The sequence below is a fragment of the Alligator sinensis genome, unplaced genomic scaffold, assembly GCF_000455745.1.
Source record: "Alligator sinensis unplaced genomic scaffold, ASM45574v1 scaffold30_1, whole genome shotgun sequence".
Classification (NCBI taxonomy): domain Eukaryota; kingdom Metazoa; phylum Chordata; order Crocodylia; family Alligatoridae; genus Alligator; species Alligator sinensis.
Genome location: NW_005842060.1, coordinates 365,517 through 383,880, shown reverse-complemented (window position 1 = coordinate 383,880; position 18,364 = coordinate 365,517). Strand labels below are relative to the sequence as shown.

The 18,364-nt window shown below is 40.0% G+C and overlaps 1 protein-coding gene across 6 annotated transcripts in view; it reads right to left on the bottom strand.

Moving 5' to 3' along the window:
* Nucleotides 1-18,364, bottom strand: part of FER (FER tyrosine kinase) — a 340,335-nt gene that overhangs the window by 248,006 nt on the left and 73,965 nt on the right. For 4 of the 6 annotated variants that reach the window (XM_025203513.1, XM_025203514.1, XM_025203515.1 and 1 more), the window contains 3 exons: nucleotides 16,311-16,448; nucleotides 14,265-14,384; nucleotides 495-617 (listed from right to left, as the gene is read on the bottom strand). In XM_025203513.1, the coding sequence (XP_025059298.1) occupies nucleotides 495-617; nucleotides 14,265-14,384; nucleotides 16,311-16,448 (381 nt within the window). Of the gene's footprint in view, nucleotides 1-494; nucleotides 618-2,583; nucleotides 2,666-14,045; nucleotides 14,075-14,264; nucleotides 14,385-16,310; nucleotides 16,449-18,364 lie in introns of those variants that run through there. The other 2 variants (XM_025203517.1, XM_025203518.1) reach the window with 2 other exon arrangements.

The following is an 18,364-nucleotide window of genomic DNA, read 5'->3' as shown; positions in this document are numbered from 1 at the left end:
TTGAGGAGCAGCCAGATGAGCTACGGCTTCTCCCACAGCCACCCGGCTCTGCCTGCCTCTCCCTGGTGGGGGCAAACAGGGAAGCAGCCTGACGAGTCACTGCTTCTCCGGTTGCTCACAGCCTCTGGTTGCAGAACACAGCAGCCCCGGCTAGGCAGCATTTGCCAGAGCCCCTCCCTCACCACAGGGGCCCTGATCTGCGCCCCAATGACCCTTCCCTTCCCCCTCCCCTTCCACTGACAAACCTGTCTCCGGCATCTAGCATTGTAAATTTGAAACCTGGGTGTCAATTTACAAACATTGGAACTGCGGTTCGTTGCAATTCTAACCATCTTAAGTCGAGGACTGCCTGTATAATATACCAATATTTTCCTACTAAAAATAAGCAAATCTATTTTACATAAATTTCATATGCTAGCTCTTTGGAACCATATTACAATAATTACTTTTTCCTTTAAACTTTTTTTACTTCTTGTTACCTCTGTCATACTTACTCAGATTTCTTTTCACAGGTCTTGGATGATTCTTCTAACTTCTTCTCTAATTCCAGGACTTGCTCTTCTTTATTCAGAAGTGTCTGCTGTGTCTGAATCAGTTCTTCTATTACTGTTTTCAGCCTAGAATGCATTAGTTTAAAAAAATTAACAAAAACATTCATATGTGACACATGACAGTGTGTGCATATTTGCACATTTTTCTCTATATAATTAAATATGGTAGAAGAGCTAAAACTGGAAGCAGCATTCCTCAAACTGCATTCTAGTTTGTCAGTTTCCCCTTCTTGGCAATATGTTTCTTAATCTGTTTATTTTATTGATATTGTTTCTCTTTGCATCCACTGTAGAATATGTAGTCATACGCAGTAAAACGAATAATCTGAGTTTCTTAAAGGTTCTTTTAGCATAGATACAGAAAACATGGTAAATGGACCTTGGCTTCACTAAGATACTATAAATTAACGTGAAGTTATCCGAAACATAGAAATCTTCCAGACTGTTGAAGTGCACTTTAGAGAAATATTTACAATCAGTAGTAATGACATATTCATGCATAAAAGCCGAGCCAATAGGTCTTGCACTACAAATTAAAACACTCCATTTGAGCGCAGTAGAGGGATCTGTAGTACTCTTCTTTATAATTAATCATATTTTTAAAAAATCTAGTCTTTGGTAACAGTGTTAACCTGACAGCAATAAAAGTAAATTTGTACCATAATACTCTATTAACTGAAGCATTATTGCACATTAAACACATTTATTGTTACTCTGTAAGCATACTTACAAAAGATTCAAGGGTCAGAAGTGTTGCCTAATATAAACCAATTAATACATCGACACTGTACATAGTAGATAAAGGATTCATTCTGATACAGGAATATGCATATTTATTTCATAAGTATTTTAATTCATATTAAGATTGAAGCAGTTCTTATACCAGAAGAATACCGAGTAATATGCAAGAGAATCTATTCCTTCCCTAAATATATCCAGTTATATTCCACTCTCTCTTTGCCAATCATGTTATTTCTAATATACAGTTATCAATATACATATTCCAGCAACAATGGTACAATTCCAAACTTTGTTTTTTTGGTTGTTTTTTTTTTAAACTGTGCTGTTTTTTTTCCACAAATACTACTGCTACACTGTGGGGCAGCCTGTTTCACTTGAAAAACAGTAGGCTTTAGCTTTCTGGGAACAGTACTCCATATTTCACAAATCAAAAACAGTTTCACTGGATTAGACTATAAATATGATATTCCCCGTTTCCCATTACATTTTATTCAGTTGTGATTTACTTTCCAAAGAATTTAATTTAGGGTTCTGAAATCAGATTTAAGCTTACAAACCTTTAATTACCAAAACACATGTAAATGGGGCTCAGGAGGACATAGTTTCTAGAAATACAAAAATATGTATATGTTTATGTTTAAATAAGATCTATACTAATCCCTAAACTTCAAACAACTTAAATCTCTATACCTAGTAAAAAAGTATCATCTGACAGCCGCATTTTTACCAAACATTTTTATTTGCATTGAAAGTAACTAAATGGATTACTAATGATAATAATGATATGGTTCATAATATTATGATGAAAACACAGCATTAATCTCTTATATATGCACTATGACAGAAACTTTGTATTGATATTAAATTTTAAATGAATTCAATTATCTTCATTTTAAAACACTGTTTAAAAATATTTAGTTGCTGACCATATATATGACTTTAAATACAGTTCTTTCAACATTTTTCTTTCGACACAGTACAGTCTTTCAATCTAAAAATCAACTCATGCAGATTCAGCACTCTATCTAATGATCAAGCATTAATATATGGAAGTTAACCCAAATTAACATTCATTGTCATCTCAAAAATGCATTTTTTTAATGAGTTTCTGAACAGCGAATTGCAATATCACATTGCTGTTGATCTTCCCAACACCGCTGAAATCTGTAAGTAAGTTTGGACTTATCTTTAAAAAAAATAACTAACTGATTTTCTCTTACTCAATCTTTCTTTTTGTTTTAAATACCCATCTGTAGTTTGGACACCATTTAGGACTGGGTACAGCTGGTATCTCAGACTATCTTGTATCATCACCCTGGTTAATTTGTCACAGGATATTTCACCGTGGCCTTGAATCTGTCTTCCAGATGAAACTGGTTCAGAAAAAGACTATTATTACTAACTTGTCAGTCACTTTTATCATTGTTAACTTTAATAAAAACAATTCTAATTCTTCATCTTTAAAATTAACATGGAAATATTAGAAATCTATGAAACATTCTACCTCATGCTGGGTGCACAAATTAACGCCCACACACAACATCTTTCATATTCTTCTGGATCACTGACATCACACAGCATCAAATATTAACAAATATAGATCAAAATGATATAAAACAGCTTTTTGGAAGATTATTTTAGGTCATCTGGGAATGGTTTGATTCATGTTTCCCTTCTGACTTTTACTAGCTCATTAAGCAGTTTTATTATTCTATGCCAGTTTATTACTTGCTCTTTGTATACATACGAAAATCCTCTAATGACAATATTTTATCCTAGTATTATATTTTCAAAGAACTACTATGTTAACCTATGCTAACTATTCCCTGCAGATAATACAGTCTGCCTCTGTGTTGCATTGTACTGCTAATGCACCATTATTTTTTATTCTACAATTTACTTTCCCTTATAAATTCATAAATATAAAACTGTTTGAAAATGTGGAACTGAGATAATTTTCTACGTTATTTATTTTGTAAGTGGGGGTAAATGTTCAATTACACTTTGCCCAATAATGCATATATAGGACTGTCATTTTCCTTGAACTCCAAAATACATTTAATTGTTTTTGCTAAGGTTACTGATTTGGGGAATTTATCTTCATTTTCCACTTAGTCTGAAATAACTAAATATAAATTTCCCTAGCCTGAAATTTCCCTAGTCTGAAATAACTAAATATAAAAACTTACATCTGTTTGGTTCATTGGGATTCAAATATAACGTTTTGTAATCTCCTAGGATATGATCCAGCTTTCATGAATTCAGATTCATGAAATCATGAATCATGATCCAGTCACATTTTCACTGACTTCAGCGGTGAAGAATCAAAACCCAAAAGGTAATTACCTACACACATAATTAATACAACATATTGATCTTTGTGCAGACTTTCCTATTGATGAATGATAAACTAACCAATGCATCCTGTTCTCTAATTGCATACAACAAGCCTAATTACATTAAAATGTTAAACATCTTAATGTGAATTATCCACAGAGGGATATTTTAAAAGTTTAAGAATTTTTTAAATGACCTCTGACACTTATCTCATACCTTTAGAATTTTCATCACAACTTAAAATAATTGAACCTGAACAGACATAAGGTTATTTATGACTGGATACACAAATCAGCTCTGTGCTTTGGTTCAAGTTTGCATTTGCTCAGTAGCCATAATCAATTTTCTAAAAAAAAAATAAAAATCAAAAGTTGGAACCTGAACACTGTAATTTTTATTATAGTTCCAAGTAGTTCTCTTCATACACTATGCTAACAGTAGCCCTTAAATCTTTAATATAATTCAGGGATGGGGGGGAAACACCATTAAAAAAATATTTTTTCCTGGGTCTGTTTGAGTTTTCTCTTTAATCGTGGTGGTGAACCTTGTCCAACCTTTGCTTGACTAAGATCTTATTAATAAATTATCATAAAAAGCTGTGTGATCTCATTTAATACTAGTACACATAACTGCAATTACTTACTGCTGGCAGTTAAATTAGCCAAGATTGAGGGTATGATTGAAGAGTAGTGGAAGGGCACAGAGAAATCTTAGTCAAGATAGCGTGTGGCTGCTGTTGTTAACAGATGGTATTGAGCACAAATTGTAAGTTTTTTGCTTATGACAAGCAAATAAAAGCTTGGAGCACTGAGGTAAAACTCCAGAAATTTGATCATGTTACTTATTCAAGCTTATGGTATTACTATAGTGTAAAAAGAGTTGGGTGCAAGAATTTTTTAGTTTTATTCAGCAAAATGTATGCATCTATGTGGAATTTTAAAAACTTACATCTGCAATTCATAGATAAAATTTCAAAAACTAGTACAGTAAAAGCCCTGTTATCTAGCATTCTACTAGCCGGAATAGATTCACAGATTGTAATGCCAGAAGGGACCTCGGAAGATCATCAAGTCCAGCCCCCTGCATCAAGCAGGAAAGATAACTGGGGTCAGGTGACCCCAGCAAGGTGACTGTCTAGTCTCCTCTTCAAGATTCCCAGGTTAGGTGATTGCACCACCTCTGGAGGGAGCTTACTCCACAATCTGGACACCCTGACTATGAAGAAGTTTTTCCTGATTTTGAGCCTCAATCAATCTTCCAGGAGTTTGTGGCCATTACTCTTGGTTTTCCCCTTGGGTTCCCTGGTAAACAGCTGCTCACCGAGCCCTGGATGTACTCCCTAGTGTAGTGGTAAGCTGCTACCAGGTCCCCTCAGCTTTCTTTTCCTCAGGCTGAAGAGTCCCAGATCACTCAGCCTTTCCTCATATGGCTTGCTGTGTAAGACTCTGATCATAAAAGTGGCTCTTCTTTCGACTCTCTCAAGCTTGTCCATGTCCTTGTTGAAGTGTGGTGCCCAGAACTGCATGCAGTACTCAAGCTGCGGTCTCACCAGTGCTAAGTAGAGCAGGAGAATCACTCCTTGGCTTTGCTGGAGATGCATCGATTGATGCATGCCAGAGTATTATTTGCCCTACTGGCTACAGCATCGCACCGCCGTCTCATATTCATACTGTGGCCTATTATTACCCCCACATCCCTTTCATTCATGGTGCTATACTGTATTAACCGGAATTTCCGGCCAGCCAGACACACGGGATTGGGGGGGAAAGGTTGCATGCAGCGGCTGCCGCTGCCACCCACCACCCTGTGCTACCACCACTCCATGTCCAGCCAAAACGTCCACCCTGCACTGCCGCCTTTCTGTGTCACCCCCATCAACATTCCCTCCACCCCCACCCCCCCACTGTGTCCAGCCAAAACCCACCACCCTCAGGTAACCGGAATATTTAGATACCCAGCACCCCATTCCCCACTCGTGCCAGATAACAGGGCTATGCAATTCATAACCCTCCTGGGCAACCATAAGTCAATGGATGGATTGAATTTGCCCATTGAGAACATTTACTTTTCGCCATCTGTCGTCATGTTAATAGTGATCACATTCTTTGATACAGAAATCCAAGTATGAAAAGTTGTCCATTTACTAGTTTAAAATATTCTGTTATCTCAGAACTTCTCCTGACTATTTGCTCTGTTTAGTAATTCAAGCTACTGCTCAGATTGACAGATTATGTTTTAGCTGTACAATAGCTAAATCAATTTCACACCCCTCTACACGTTACAGGTATCACTCAATTAACCGATAAATTCAGCAATTACCTATAGGCCAGCTACATGTGCAAAGTACTTATCACATGATAAATTCTCCAACCAGCTATGAAGTTAAGACACCAAAAATGTATACTACTTTATAGCTTGTGGATATCAAGCTTTAATTTACACATGTAAATTACCTTGCAACTGGGTGCCCTGTCAGCTGATGGGGATCCCAGCCATAGGGGTGCACCATGCCCAGCTGGGGCTGTGAGTTCTGCAACCAAGGGGACTCTTAGCTCCAGCAGCTGTGGACTCTGGGTCCCAGCAACATGTTTCCTGGTACCAGGACCCAGCTGGGTCCTGGCAAGCACCAGACAACTGTGATCTCTCAGCCCCAAGGGTGCGTGGAGCCCCTGAGGCTGGGAGATCATGGCTGCTGCTCACTCCCAGCCCTGGAGATGTGTGAAACCTTTGAGGGCTGGGAGATCACAGCAGCTGCATCTCCCTGCCCCAGGGGTTCCAAAGACTATGGTGTAGTATTGTAGTGACTATAATTGCTCTGATTGCTTATATTGCTAGTTTTCTTTTTATATAATGAAATATTTAACCATTAAGATAAAGTTAATCTGGTTATGATTTACTTTTTATATTAACTAATCAGTCATTATTAGTATTCTGGAATTAACCATCTATTTTAAATTTCCTATTGCTTAGCATAAATGTATTTGACCTATTAGTCTCATGATTTGAGAACTTAAATTTAGTATACGAAAAATGCTTATGCAAGGTTTGTGGCATGTCTAGAGTATGTGGAAAGAGGTAATGAGAGAGTGAATGATGTATGTATGTGACAACATAAAGGAAAGCAGTCCTCTTGCAGCAGGTGAAAATAGCTTTCTGTGGTTTAATGGTTAAAGGCTGCAGCGACATCTAGTCAGCAGTTAAGGATTACAAAATACTAGATCATGCTTCAGCCTGGAGAATGCAGACCACAAGGCTAGAAAATCATGTCCTACCAATCCCAGCCTGCCAACAGGACAAGGAGGATGACCTTCCTGTCTGACTCAGCAGAATCCATAGGCTCGTATGCACAGCGATCACTATAAAGAATGAACACAAAGACAAGGCTTTGGGTCTTTTCCACCTGCAAGGAGGAGTTTTCAGCACGTCCAACAAAACCTGACTCCATCTCTCGTGGTCAGTCTGGCCAGCCACCAGACTGACCTGAGCAACTTTAGAACTTGGTAACACCTTAACCTTTGCAGGACCGTCTAACTCTGTGTGTGTGCGCGTGCATGTGTGCGTGTGCGTGCGCGCTTGTTTCTTTGTATGAATGAATGAATGAATACATACGCATGGGAATGAGTGAAGCAAATAACCTTACTGTCCTTTATTCTTTTTATGTTTTATATTCCAGTAAATGTGGTGTTCTGCCTTATCTCTTGATAAGATTCCTGCTTGTTTTTAATTCACACTGCATGCCCTGTGTGCACAACAATGGCAGGAGGTACAATTGTGTGGATTGCATATTATACCCCATCACAGATGTACCTACAAATGTAGAAGGGCCCTCAGAGCTTTTACTGTGTAAATGGTTATACATTTTGGAGAACTCGTGTAAACTGATGAGGCTCTTCAAGAATTATATTGCAATTCAGTTTGTAAACATTTCCCTTATGTAACATAAACATTTTCCACTTACTGTGTTTCATGTTATTTAACAATTCCAAGAGAGCATTTGTCAAAACACCAGAAAATGAAAATCACAAACATAATCTGACAGACTGCAACACTGCACAGTACGTAGCATGTGGCCTCTCAGTCAAAGGTATGTCAAACGGCCCTTGCAGAAATGTCATGTCATTGCCAAATATATTATACATTTCACTTTGCTAATATGCATGCCAAGTACAATCCACAAAGTTATCCTACAAGGTGGGATTTTTTTAGATTAACCTTTTGAAAACATGCATGATCCAAGAAAAGATTAACATACTATCATATTATTTGGATTTATTGCAAGAGCTATTTTTTTTTATAAACAGAAATATTCTATCACTGGATATGCAAGATATTTCAGAAATATGAGGAAAGTAGTGAAAAAATATATGAATACACAATAAAATGAGGATGCAATTTTAAGCTACCTTTATTTTATTGCATATATGTCATACCACACTTCTAATCTATTTGTAATTGTTGAGATAGACAACGAGTATATGGAGAGAGGAAGGGAAATGGATACACAATGATCCCCGGTTTCTTCATGGCATGAAATGAAACAGATTGTTCTAAAAATGCATGTAACAGGTATTTCAAAAGCAGATTAAGCATCTAACTCCATAGATTAAAAAAAAAAAAAAAAAAAAAAAAAAAAAAAAAAAAAAAAACACAACACATCTACCATATGATTTTATTTAAAAAAATCTCATTTAGTATCCATCTGGATCTAAATGTCAAAATACTTTTGCAAATCTAACACATAGTGATCAGAAACACATGGGCAATTCACCTGACAATTAGTCTCAATCCCTACTCCTACCCCCTGTCCTTTTTTTTTTTTCCTTTTAAGAAAAGAGTTTTAAAAGTAGCCCATGTTTAGAATATTTCTTTCACATATTCATCACATTTAGAGCAGTTCTATTTAACTCTAAAAAAATACTTTTAATCTGCTATTTTGGTGTATTCTTGATTGAACCTCAATTTTCTCCTAAATCCAGTTTGACAAAAATTCAAAGATACAAATTTTCTAGTATATATAAATGCATCGTTTCCCAACATAATAAAAAATAAATATTAGAATGTGAATATGCTAATAAGATATAGAACTATTTAAAATACTTGGAGGTCAATGTAGCACATGCTTCTGATTAGCAAAACAATGCAAATCTACACATTTTAACAGTTATACCAACCAATAAGAATGAACCTTTCTTTAAGAAAATACATTGTGAAGTACAAATGTAAAACAAGATTAAAAATCAATTATTTAATCAAGATGTCCTACCTGCTAATTTAAATAATAATTAAAAACAGTGATTTGAATCACTTTGATTATAATTAGTGATTTCAATCAACTTAAAACAAATGGATTTCAGTACTTTTCCAAGCAGAAGGAGAAAGGAAACCATCATAGAAATATTTGCAAAAGGAGACGAAAGAAAAGATAGCAAGGCTGAGATTCATAATGGATCATAAGATGCTAGTAAGACAAACAAGAAAATGGTAAGGTATGCAGTCAGGAGTTCAGTGAAGAAGGCCTTGTGGGCAAGAAGGAAGTGCAAGCTTAATTCACAGGAACACTGAGGGAGACAGGGTTTCCAAGAGCACAGTGACCAATAGATTTTGACTAGTGAGTTTCGGAGACTTAGCCCTGGCTCTAGACTAGGGGTGGGCAAAATAAAGTCTGCAGGCCACATCCAGCCTGCCAGGCAATTTTATCGGGCCTGCAAGCAGGTCTCCTGCTCACTCCTGCGCAGGCGGCAGGCACTGCGCTCCCACTTTCACCTGCAGGATGGCCCTAGCCCCAGCCCCACAGGTAGAGAAGTGGCAATGGATAGGGGAAGGGTGGTGGTGGGCAAAGGGAAGATAAGGAAGTGTCAGAAGAAGGGCAGCAGTGGCAAAGGAAGTGGTGATGGTGGTAGCAGTGGCGGTGGGGGGTGGGAGTGGTGGTAGCACTGGCAGCGGGAGGGATGGATGGATGGGCAAAGGGAGGAGTGGCAGCAGCGGCATGAGGGAGCAAAGCAGAAGCTGGGCAGGAGTAAAGGGGCCATGCCCGTGAGCCGGGGCCAGGGCTGGCAGGGACCCAGGGCAGGCCAACAGAAGCGTGAGGTCTGCTTGGCTCCATCACACAGGGCTCGCATGCAGTTCCCAGGCTCTAAGCCCAAGCCATGTGCCTCTGGAGGGAGCCACGTGTGATGGAGCAGGCAGCCCAGCCGCACTCACTGCTAGGTGCAGGTCATGGAGAATGGCAGGGAGCTCCGCACTATGGAGCTGAGTCAGCTCCACCCACTTCTCTGCTACAATGGCCCAGCTCCGTGACCAGTACTACCAGATTCATAGAGCAGGGCTCCCCGCAGTGGCACAAAGTCCAGGCATGAGCCTCATGCAATGGAGTTGCTGACCCAGCCACATGGAGTCCTGGGGCTCCCAGGACTGCGCACCATCTGGGAGTTCTGCCTGCCACTACCACTGGCTGCAGGGGCTGTGCGCAATGGAAGGGCATGTTTGTAGGACTGGCCCCCGCACGCACAGCCCACTATACATACACACACCCATACACCCCCATTCCTTCCCCCCTCAACACACCCCACAGGCCCCCCACATATCCACAGTTCCCCACAAACCACATACCCACACCCCACACAAACACCCCACACCTCTATCGCCCCACATCCACATACCTCCAACCCTTCTGCAAACCCCCCCACACCCTCCCGCACACCCACAGCTCCCCCCAAACCCCATACCCCCAACACAAAATACATTAGTAAGACTATTTTTGTGCTATTATGCAATCACCTCTATCTACATGATGCAAACATTCACAAATCAGGACAAAAATATTTTTGAAATAGAATTAAAATATATGAAGGCTCAGATCAAGTATATAATTTGTTCGTTTTTTTCTGGCTCAAGAGGCCAAACCCCACTTCCCAAAAGAAGCACTTGTGGGAACAAGAGGAGGGACTTCCTGTGGCAAATGTCAGGGGCCAGGGGCAGGACTTCCAGTCCCAAGATGGCAGCCAGCAGGCATGGCAACTGTCAAGGGGTGGGGCTACCTTGATAGCTCACCAAAACCCATTAAGTGGGCCTCCAGTTGAAATAATTGCCTACCCATGCTCTAGACAATGCCAATATCTTTAACTCTTCTCAGACTTCAGGCAATGTCATTGTTGATGGATCTTTTCACCAGGCAAGAGTAACATATTCATATTATTGGACTTCAACCAGCACTGGCAACTGCTGATAATGGAATTTGGCTATCAGACCTTAAGAATTAAGCAGGATTATGCCAAGGTAACTTCAGTTATACACCAGCAAACTCCAACTCACTTAGGCTGTATCTACCGAGCTCTCCAATTTTGGTGTCCTGTACAAATCTATCCTCTCTCCCCATGTTCTTCAGTAATATACACATGTAACTACTTGGCTAAACCATGAAACAGGTCAGAGTAAAACATCAGCAAGCCATAAAAGTGCCACACAACTGCCTGTCACCATGACATCAAAGACAAAAGGCACTATTTCTCAGCTATCCAATGGCTTTGGTGAAATCAGTAACTGATTGAAGAGTTGAAACTAAACATTAGAAAGGTGTCTGTAAAAATGGTGAAGAAAATGGAAAAATTCAGTGCCTCTACAGCACAACCTAGAGATTCTCAAGACCGGTGGTCCAAATCATCTAGTCCTTCAGGCCACATGAGTAGTGCAGGACCAATCCACAGGCCAGATCCAGAGGACGGGGCCAGTCCATGGCCTGAATGTGGAATGCAATGCCATTTCATCTGGCCTGCAGGGCTAGAATTTGATGCTGCTGTTCTCAGAGCTGCAACAGCTGCCACTTGTCTCACCATCAAATTTCCAGCTCAGTGGGAAGGCCAGCAGGCTAAATGAAACAGTTCCTCACTCTAGATCTGGCCTGTAGAGCTCCCTAGAGGTCTGGAAATTTGACAGACAGACAGACAGCCAGCAGCAGTCTTAATTGCTCCAACCCTAGACAACTGCTAGTTTACACATGGTTCTGCAGGCCAGATCCATCCTGTGGGCCATAACATGGTCCCTCCTGGTTAAGACAATCCGTAGTACTACTATTCACATATATCAAAGCTGCTTATCACATGCAAGTAAGTACAGCTGTGAAAGATACCTTTTCCAGCTATAAATGACAAGAAAACTGAACTTGTTATATTGCATGAAGACTTAAGCAATAATATTCTAATATTATAAAAGCCTAAATCTCTCTGTCTGTCCATCTGTAACGCTTTATTTGCGCTCTGATTGGCTGATGGAAACAGAAAATCAGAGTGCTCCGAGCATAGGGGAGCACTGCCATGATTCCGAAGCCTCACCGAGGACCAGGCAGGGGATGGGAGAGCCAAGGCTAGCAGCGCTCCCTGCAAGAGGCAAAACAGCGGCAGCATGGGGTGTTAGGTGGCGGCACTCCATCCCAGGCCCCACTCCCCCACCCCGTCATTCTTGACAGGTATTTGGCTAGTATATACATAATGTCCAGGCTTGATTGTTATAATTTTCCTACATCTAATAAGACACTTCTCACCTTGTAAATGTATTCATGTTTTCCCAGAGCACAAAGAGCCAGTTCCCTCAGTAACACATGGTGAGAAAAATGCATTAACAGAGTGTATTTCTCTCTTCATCGGCTGTTTTTGGAATATAAGTCAAAACCATACTTTCATTCTTGGTCTGCAAAGCCTTATACGAGATCAAGCCAAGCAGATGACTCCCCCATTCAGTATAATTCCACTCTATCACAACAGCTATAGATCTCTTTCTGGGATCTTATTTAAAGTCTTTGGTCAGGAGAAATCCATCAGCATGTTCTTTTCCTTCCGATCCAGAGAGGTGCAGCCACCTCCCCACAACTTCCAAATCCAGAACTCTTGGTCCTTGCTATACGTGGCCCCCATGGCTGGAAGCCCCCTCAATGAAGGGAGAACCCAGCAACAGAAGCCTGGTTCTTGCCAATCCAGGGGAAACCCAAGATCAGGCTCCCCCTACACCCACAATAAGGCACGATTGTATCTAATGCACGATCCCAACAACACATCAACATTTAGTTTCCATAGGTAAAAAAAAAAAGTGATAATTCATGTGACTGAATTGCTCTCTGTTAGGTATCACCTATATATATAGTCAGAAAAAAATCAGAACTGAAAAAGGCCTCAAGTATTAAACCATAGTCTTTAAAATATTCCTTACTTTTTTTACTCAATAATATAATTCACACTTAATGTTTCTAATGAAATTGAGGTCCCAGAGATTCCAGGTTCAGAGTCCATTACCTAAATACACTTTACATGAGTTTATGAGAAACTATATAATCCTCATAACAGTATTTAACAAACACATTGTTTGTTACAATAAAAGTATTCATGATGCATTCTCATAACCACTGGGTCTGATTCTAAATTCCTGGTTTGAATTCTGAAATATCAAATTAAGAAACATCTTTCTCAAAAAGCAATTGGGTATTAATTGTTTACACTGTAGTAACATAATGGGGTGAAGAAAAACATCGACTCTCCCATAAGCTCTTTTCTAACAAGCTACTCATTTTTCTTCTTTCTGATAAAAAGCCCACCCTTGTGCAGCTAGAATCTACCTCTCCCACTTCAAATCCTTTTTCAAAAAACAGTTGCAGTTCTTGCTTCCCACTTTTGACTTTGCTTTGCTCCCTACATGTATTATCTTACTCTAAAACTCAGTCTCTCCAAAGTAATCAGATTCCAAACTATTAATGGTTCTGTGTTATATATAGCACAACCCATAAAAGCATTTTTATTATTTTTCCTGTTCATCCCTCCTTTCACTGTAATGTTATTATCTGTTACTTTTATGTCATATAACAGTCCAAACTAGATTTTATGCTATTTTGGGATGCAACAGTCATATTTTAGCAACTAAAAGGTTGTCTCTTTCTTTGTAGTATGACATCAAAAAGCTCATTAAGAATAATTAAAACTATAAGAAATAATTACTCTATCTTTTCAATGACTTATCACTTCCTTCAAATTTTAATTTAAATAAGCTGATGAATTGCATTAAACAAATGAAGGAAGCACAAGCACATAGTGACTTAAGGATGAAGAAAGACTTCTAAACAGTTTATTTTGCTGTTCTTTTTGCTAAATCTCAAGCTTTGTGTTAAGTACATTATGCAATACATGATTCTCTTACAAACTGCATGCTGGAAGCTTTCATGTCTAAGCAAAATAGAAAAAAGAGAATACAATATATCTCCTAACATTTGTAATTAAGAACTATTTTTCTCCTAATCTCCAGTGACTGGACACTTTATTTTTCCATTTTTAGTCGTCTTCTTGATTCTTCTACGTTGGTGGTTAACTATAACAAATTTGCAGGGCCCTGAGAAAAATCACAATTTTGCAGACTGTGCGGATACCATGAAATTAGCCCCACACTGCAATTTTTAAAGGGTCATGAGCCTGCGCCAGGAAAAAAAGGAACAATAAAAAAATACCAGTATGTAAGAGTTCTGAAGTAAAGCTAAAGTCTTATTTTTTAAATTAGGCCTTATAACATTTGAGAAACTGATGACATGGAATTGTGCAATGAGCTGAGTATGTGAACTCAAACATATGACAGCAATCCAAAAAGATGTTTTTAAGTACTTACATGGCTTGCAAGCTTTCTGCTGTTAAATTATTCCACATAATCTCATTGGCTTGAAGATTTTCATTTTCTTCCAGTAAAGATGTATCAAATTCTATTTCTTGTTCTACAACCTCTGGTGACCTGTTAAGTAACCAAAATAACCAAGATGTCAAATAACAGTACCAATAAAAAAGTTCCTGTTTCAAACAGGAACTTCTCTGTTGCACTACACTGTGTAATGCTACATGCAAGGAGTACACAGTTATATGTAGTACTTACAGGGGTTCTTTCAAACCCCCAGCATCCCAGACAAATCTGCTCTCCCTCCTCCTCTCCAACAGGTGGAGGATGGGAGAGTGGCTGACTCCTTGACAGCCTGTAACAAGCAAAGATGCAACTACAGAAGCTGTGACAGAGCTGCTACCACCCTGCTCCACCAAAATACTGTTCAGCAAACAGGGTGGCGGCAGCAGCAGCTTTAAGGGAGGGAACAAATACCTTATTTATGCCACGACTGATTTTTGTGCTACCATGAAAAAAAATTGAGGCATGACAAAAAGTGGTAGCAGACTCTGCCACTATATTGCAGCAGATGTCTTCACTTCTGTAGCATTTTCTCTGTGTAGCCAGACCCATGCCTTGGGTCTGGCTGGTCACCAAAAAGCCCTGCTTCCCCCACTCAACCAGACCCAGGTTTCCCTGCTCAGCCAAACCTCCTTCCTCAGGTCTGAATGGGCAGGGGAAAGCCCCACTTTCTCTGCTCTGTCAGTCCTGTCCCTTGGGTCTGGCTGGGCTGGGAATGCGGAGAGACAACATCACCCCTTGTCCCACATGAAATTTGGGACAAAGGGCAATATGCATTTTGCCCAGTAAAGCAGATTAGCTGTGCCACAACACACTGCAGCAAAGCTAATCTAGTTCATTCAGTGGTGTCTATTTCTATCCTAAGTGCTGAGCCATTTTGTAATCCTACAAAAGTAACGCATGTCCAAAACTTTACAAAGTTATGAAGGGTAAAGAAGATTTGAAATTGGATACATTTGCTCGTCTTTGAAATAAGAGTGCAGTCTTAAAAAGCATACTAGAAAACAAAAGCTAAGACAACTCCTTGGATTAAGTTCACTATCTAATTAAGACTTTGAAAGGGTATTCATCTGGGTGTATCAGTTCACACCAAGCGATTCGGTTGCAAGACTGCATATAAATGATTGGACCCAACTAGCTTAGTAAGACTATTTCTCTTAGTGAGTCTATTTACCTGAAACAGAAGACTGATCAATCAAAGGCAAGTAAAATTAATTCTTAAGACAAAGCTGGCTTGAAAGAGCACAGGATATAGGTAACAGTGGGCATGACTACACTTCAGTCACAGATAAGTAGCTATAACTAGGGACCTACCTAAATCATGGTGGAATTTGAAGCACACCGACAGCCACTGAGTGGCCAAGAGGCAATTAATGCTGCAGCTTGGGTCTGTCAGCCACTCAGCAGTGGGGAGGACATGCAGTGAACAGAAACTAAAGGTGCCATTGCGCTATGAACATCCGCCACAATTTACGTAGGTCCCTAGCTATCTCACACACTGCCAAGAAGAAAGGTAAATTACTTGGCAGAGCTGTGCTGCCATAGTTTAGATCACTACTTGTACTCAAGATAACTAGTTTAAAACTAGTCAAAGTACTACTAATCTCTACTCTACACTGCACTCTCAGATGCACGCCATTTTTTGTGGTAAATTTCTCTAACAAAATTTCTACCTCCAAAAGTTGTGTCTAGTTGCATTTTTTTTTTTTAACAGATATTACTTGTAATACCTTTTTTTTTTTTTTAACTGGTAACTTAGTGTCAGATTCCTTTACCTATAAAACAAGTCCTTGCACAGTTTAAATGTGTGGGGACATGCAACTCAGACAACCTTATAAACTATAATAAAATCATGACAGACAAGGAGCAATTTTAGAAAAACCAACTGAAAGAAAATGAAGCATCATTTCTGCAGTGTGAAGAGGCAATACAGAATATGGTTTTCTTTTGTCAGGGAAAATGGATGAAAGTGAAAAAATATACCTGTGAGTTTCTATGAAGCCACTGTACTCTGTGTTTGGGTCAATCTGTTCAACGGAAGTCTGAATCTCTTTATGGACATTCACTATTTCTTCTGTTACAAGACTGGTGATTTGACTGTATTCATCAAGGATTCCTTTCCTAAAGAGAAAAAAATCCACATGTACAACACAGTAGACTTTCATGAATATTTGGAAACCACCTTAATTTACAAACTAAAAGAAAGCATTTAAAGAAGCAGGAAATTACTTAAATTTTAATCTTTTGTGTAAATATTCCTAATGTTTGGTGTTCTATAATATATACAAACACTCAACTTGGTAAGAATTTTGACCCTAAACCTAACAAAACAATATTTTAGTTCTTGTTTTGGTAGCACTGTAGTGAAGTTGCAACCATCATGGCCCCAGAATTACATGAGGCAAGGATTTGTCAGCGACAAAAATATCCTTTATTGGACCAACTGCATTTGGGATGAACTTGGATAAGCTTATGAATGTGAAGCTTTCTTCTTCAGGTCTGAGGAAAGAACCAGGTACAGTGACAGTTAAAAACCAACCTGGAGGCCTGTCAAACTAGAGAAGGGAGAAGTAAAGGACACAGACACACAAACTCCAGTAGTAGCACACTTTTTACACAACACCCCCCCGCCCCCGACTTTCTGACCTCACGTCATAGATCATAGACAGGTGGCATCAGCAGTAGAATCACAGAGTGCCTACTTGAACTACCTGAAGCTAGGGCTAAGGTTTCAGCATACAAGCAGTTAAAAGGAGGGCTGCAGAACTATTCCACAAAAGGAGGTGTAACCATGGGAAAGGCAAAGAAAGGCCAGGTAATCAGACTCGTTGTAATGAACAGTTGAGCACAGGACCCCAGACTGGCTAGAAAACTGGTGCTAGGATGGCAGCTCAGCCTGCAAGCATGGAAGGACAGTACTGTTGGTGACCACAATGGTTAGAGCAGCCAGCCTTCATCATAATGCTTTCCCACAACTGGAGCAATAGAGCTGAGCAATAGAGATTGATCTTAAGGGAAAGTGAACTACAGCTGGAAGGGCTACAAAAAAAAGGTAGAGTATGAAGATTGACAGCAAAAGAGAGAATTGGAGCTGGAGACAGAGAGACAGAGCAGTTCCAGGACTCCTAAAACAATAAGTCCAAGAACTCCAGAGGAACAAAGATCCTAGTCCCAGGTCATACTTGTGGTCACTACAGACTTGGGGGACAAGAAATCAGGGAAGGTCCTCACTAAGTATGTTCAATCCAACTTCAGTCCAAGTTCCTCCAGAGAAAATGGAACATGCTAAGGCAGCTAACAATGATGGCAAGGTATGTTTGGAGTGAATGTATGCTGAATCCCAGGTCTCTGAGGTCTGGGAAGGGACAGGCAAAGAGGAGGTTTGTGTCTCTGGAAAAAACTAACAGCACTAGCTACTACCTGTAACTAGTGCTTTGCTGGATAGGGAATATACCAAAATCACCTTAGGAGTGGAGATGGACATAGACCAAGCACCTCAGATTAGGGGTGTACAAACCCAGGCCCACAGGCCAGATCCAGCCTCCAGCAAGGATTTTTTAATAACTTTTATTGAACCAACTGTATAGTTGGGAAAGCAGTTTGAGGAAGGACACTTGGGACACCTATACGTGTGTCCGACACCTGCTCCAACACATGCTGTGGTAGGTCAGTAAGGGGCGCTCCTGTGTTGAGCCACCTGCCTCACTGCACCCAACCAAAAACCAAGCCTTGAGTGCCTCCCCTGGGGCATCTACATCTGGCCAACCCCCTTCCTGCAGCACACCCGCAAGCCTGGGGTAACCGCTGCCACCACCCGGGGTCTGGTCTTTGTCCAGGCTCTGTGTCCCCCCGGGTACACAGGCCTTGCAGGCCTTAAGGGTACTTAACCCACCATAAGATCTTAGGATGCTTTCTTTAGCCTGAAGCACAGAAAGTAGCTTCCCTTAGTCAGCCCAGCAAAGGGAGCAAAAAGGCTTGCCCAATCCCTCTCAAATATTTATTGCCAGGCTTGCTATGATAGATAGCTTTACTGATTG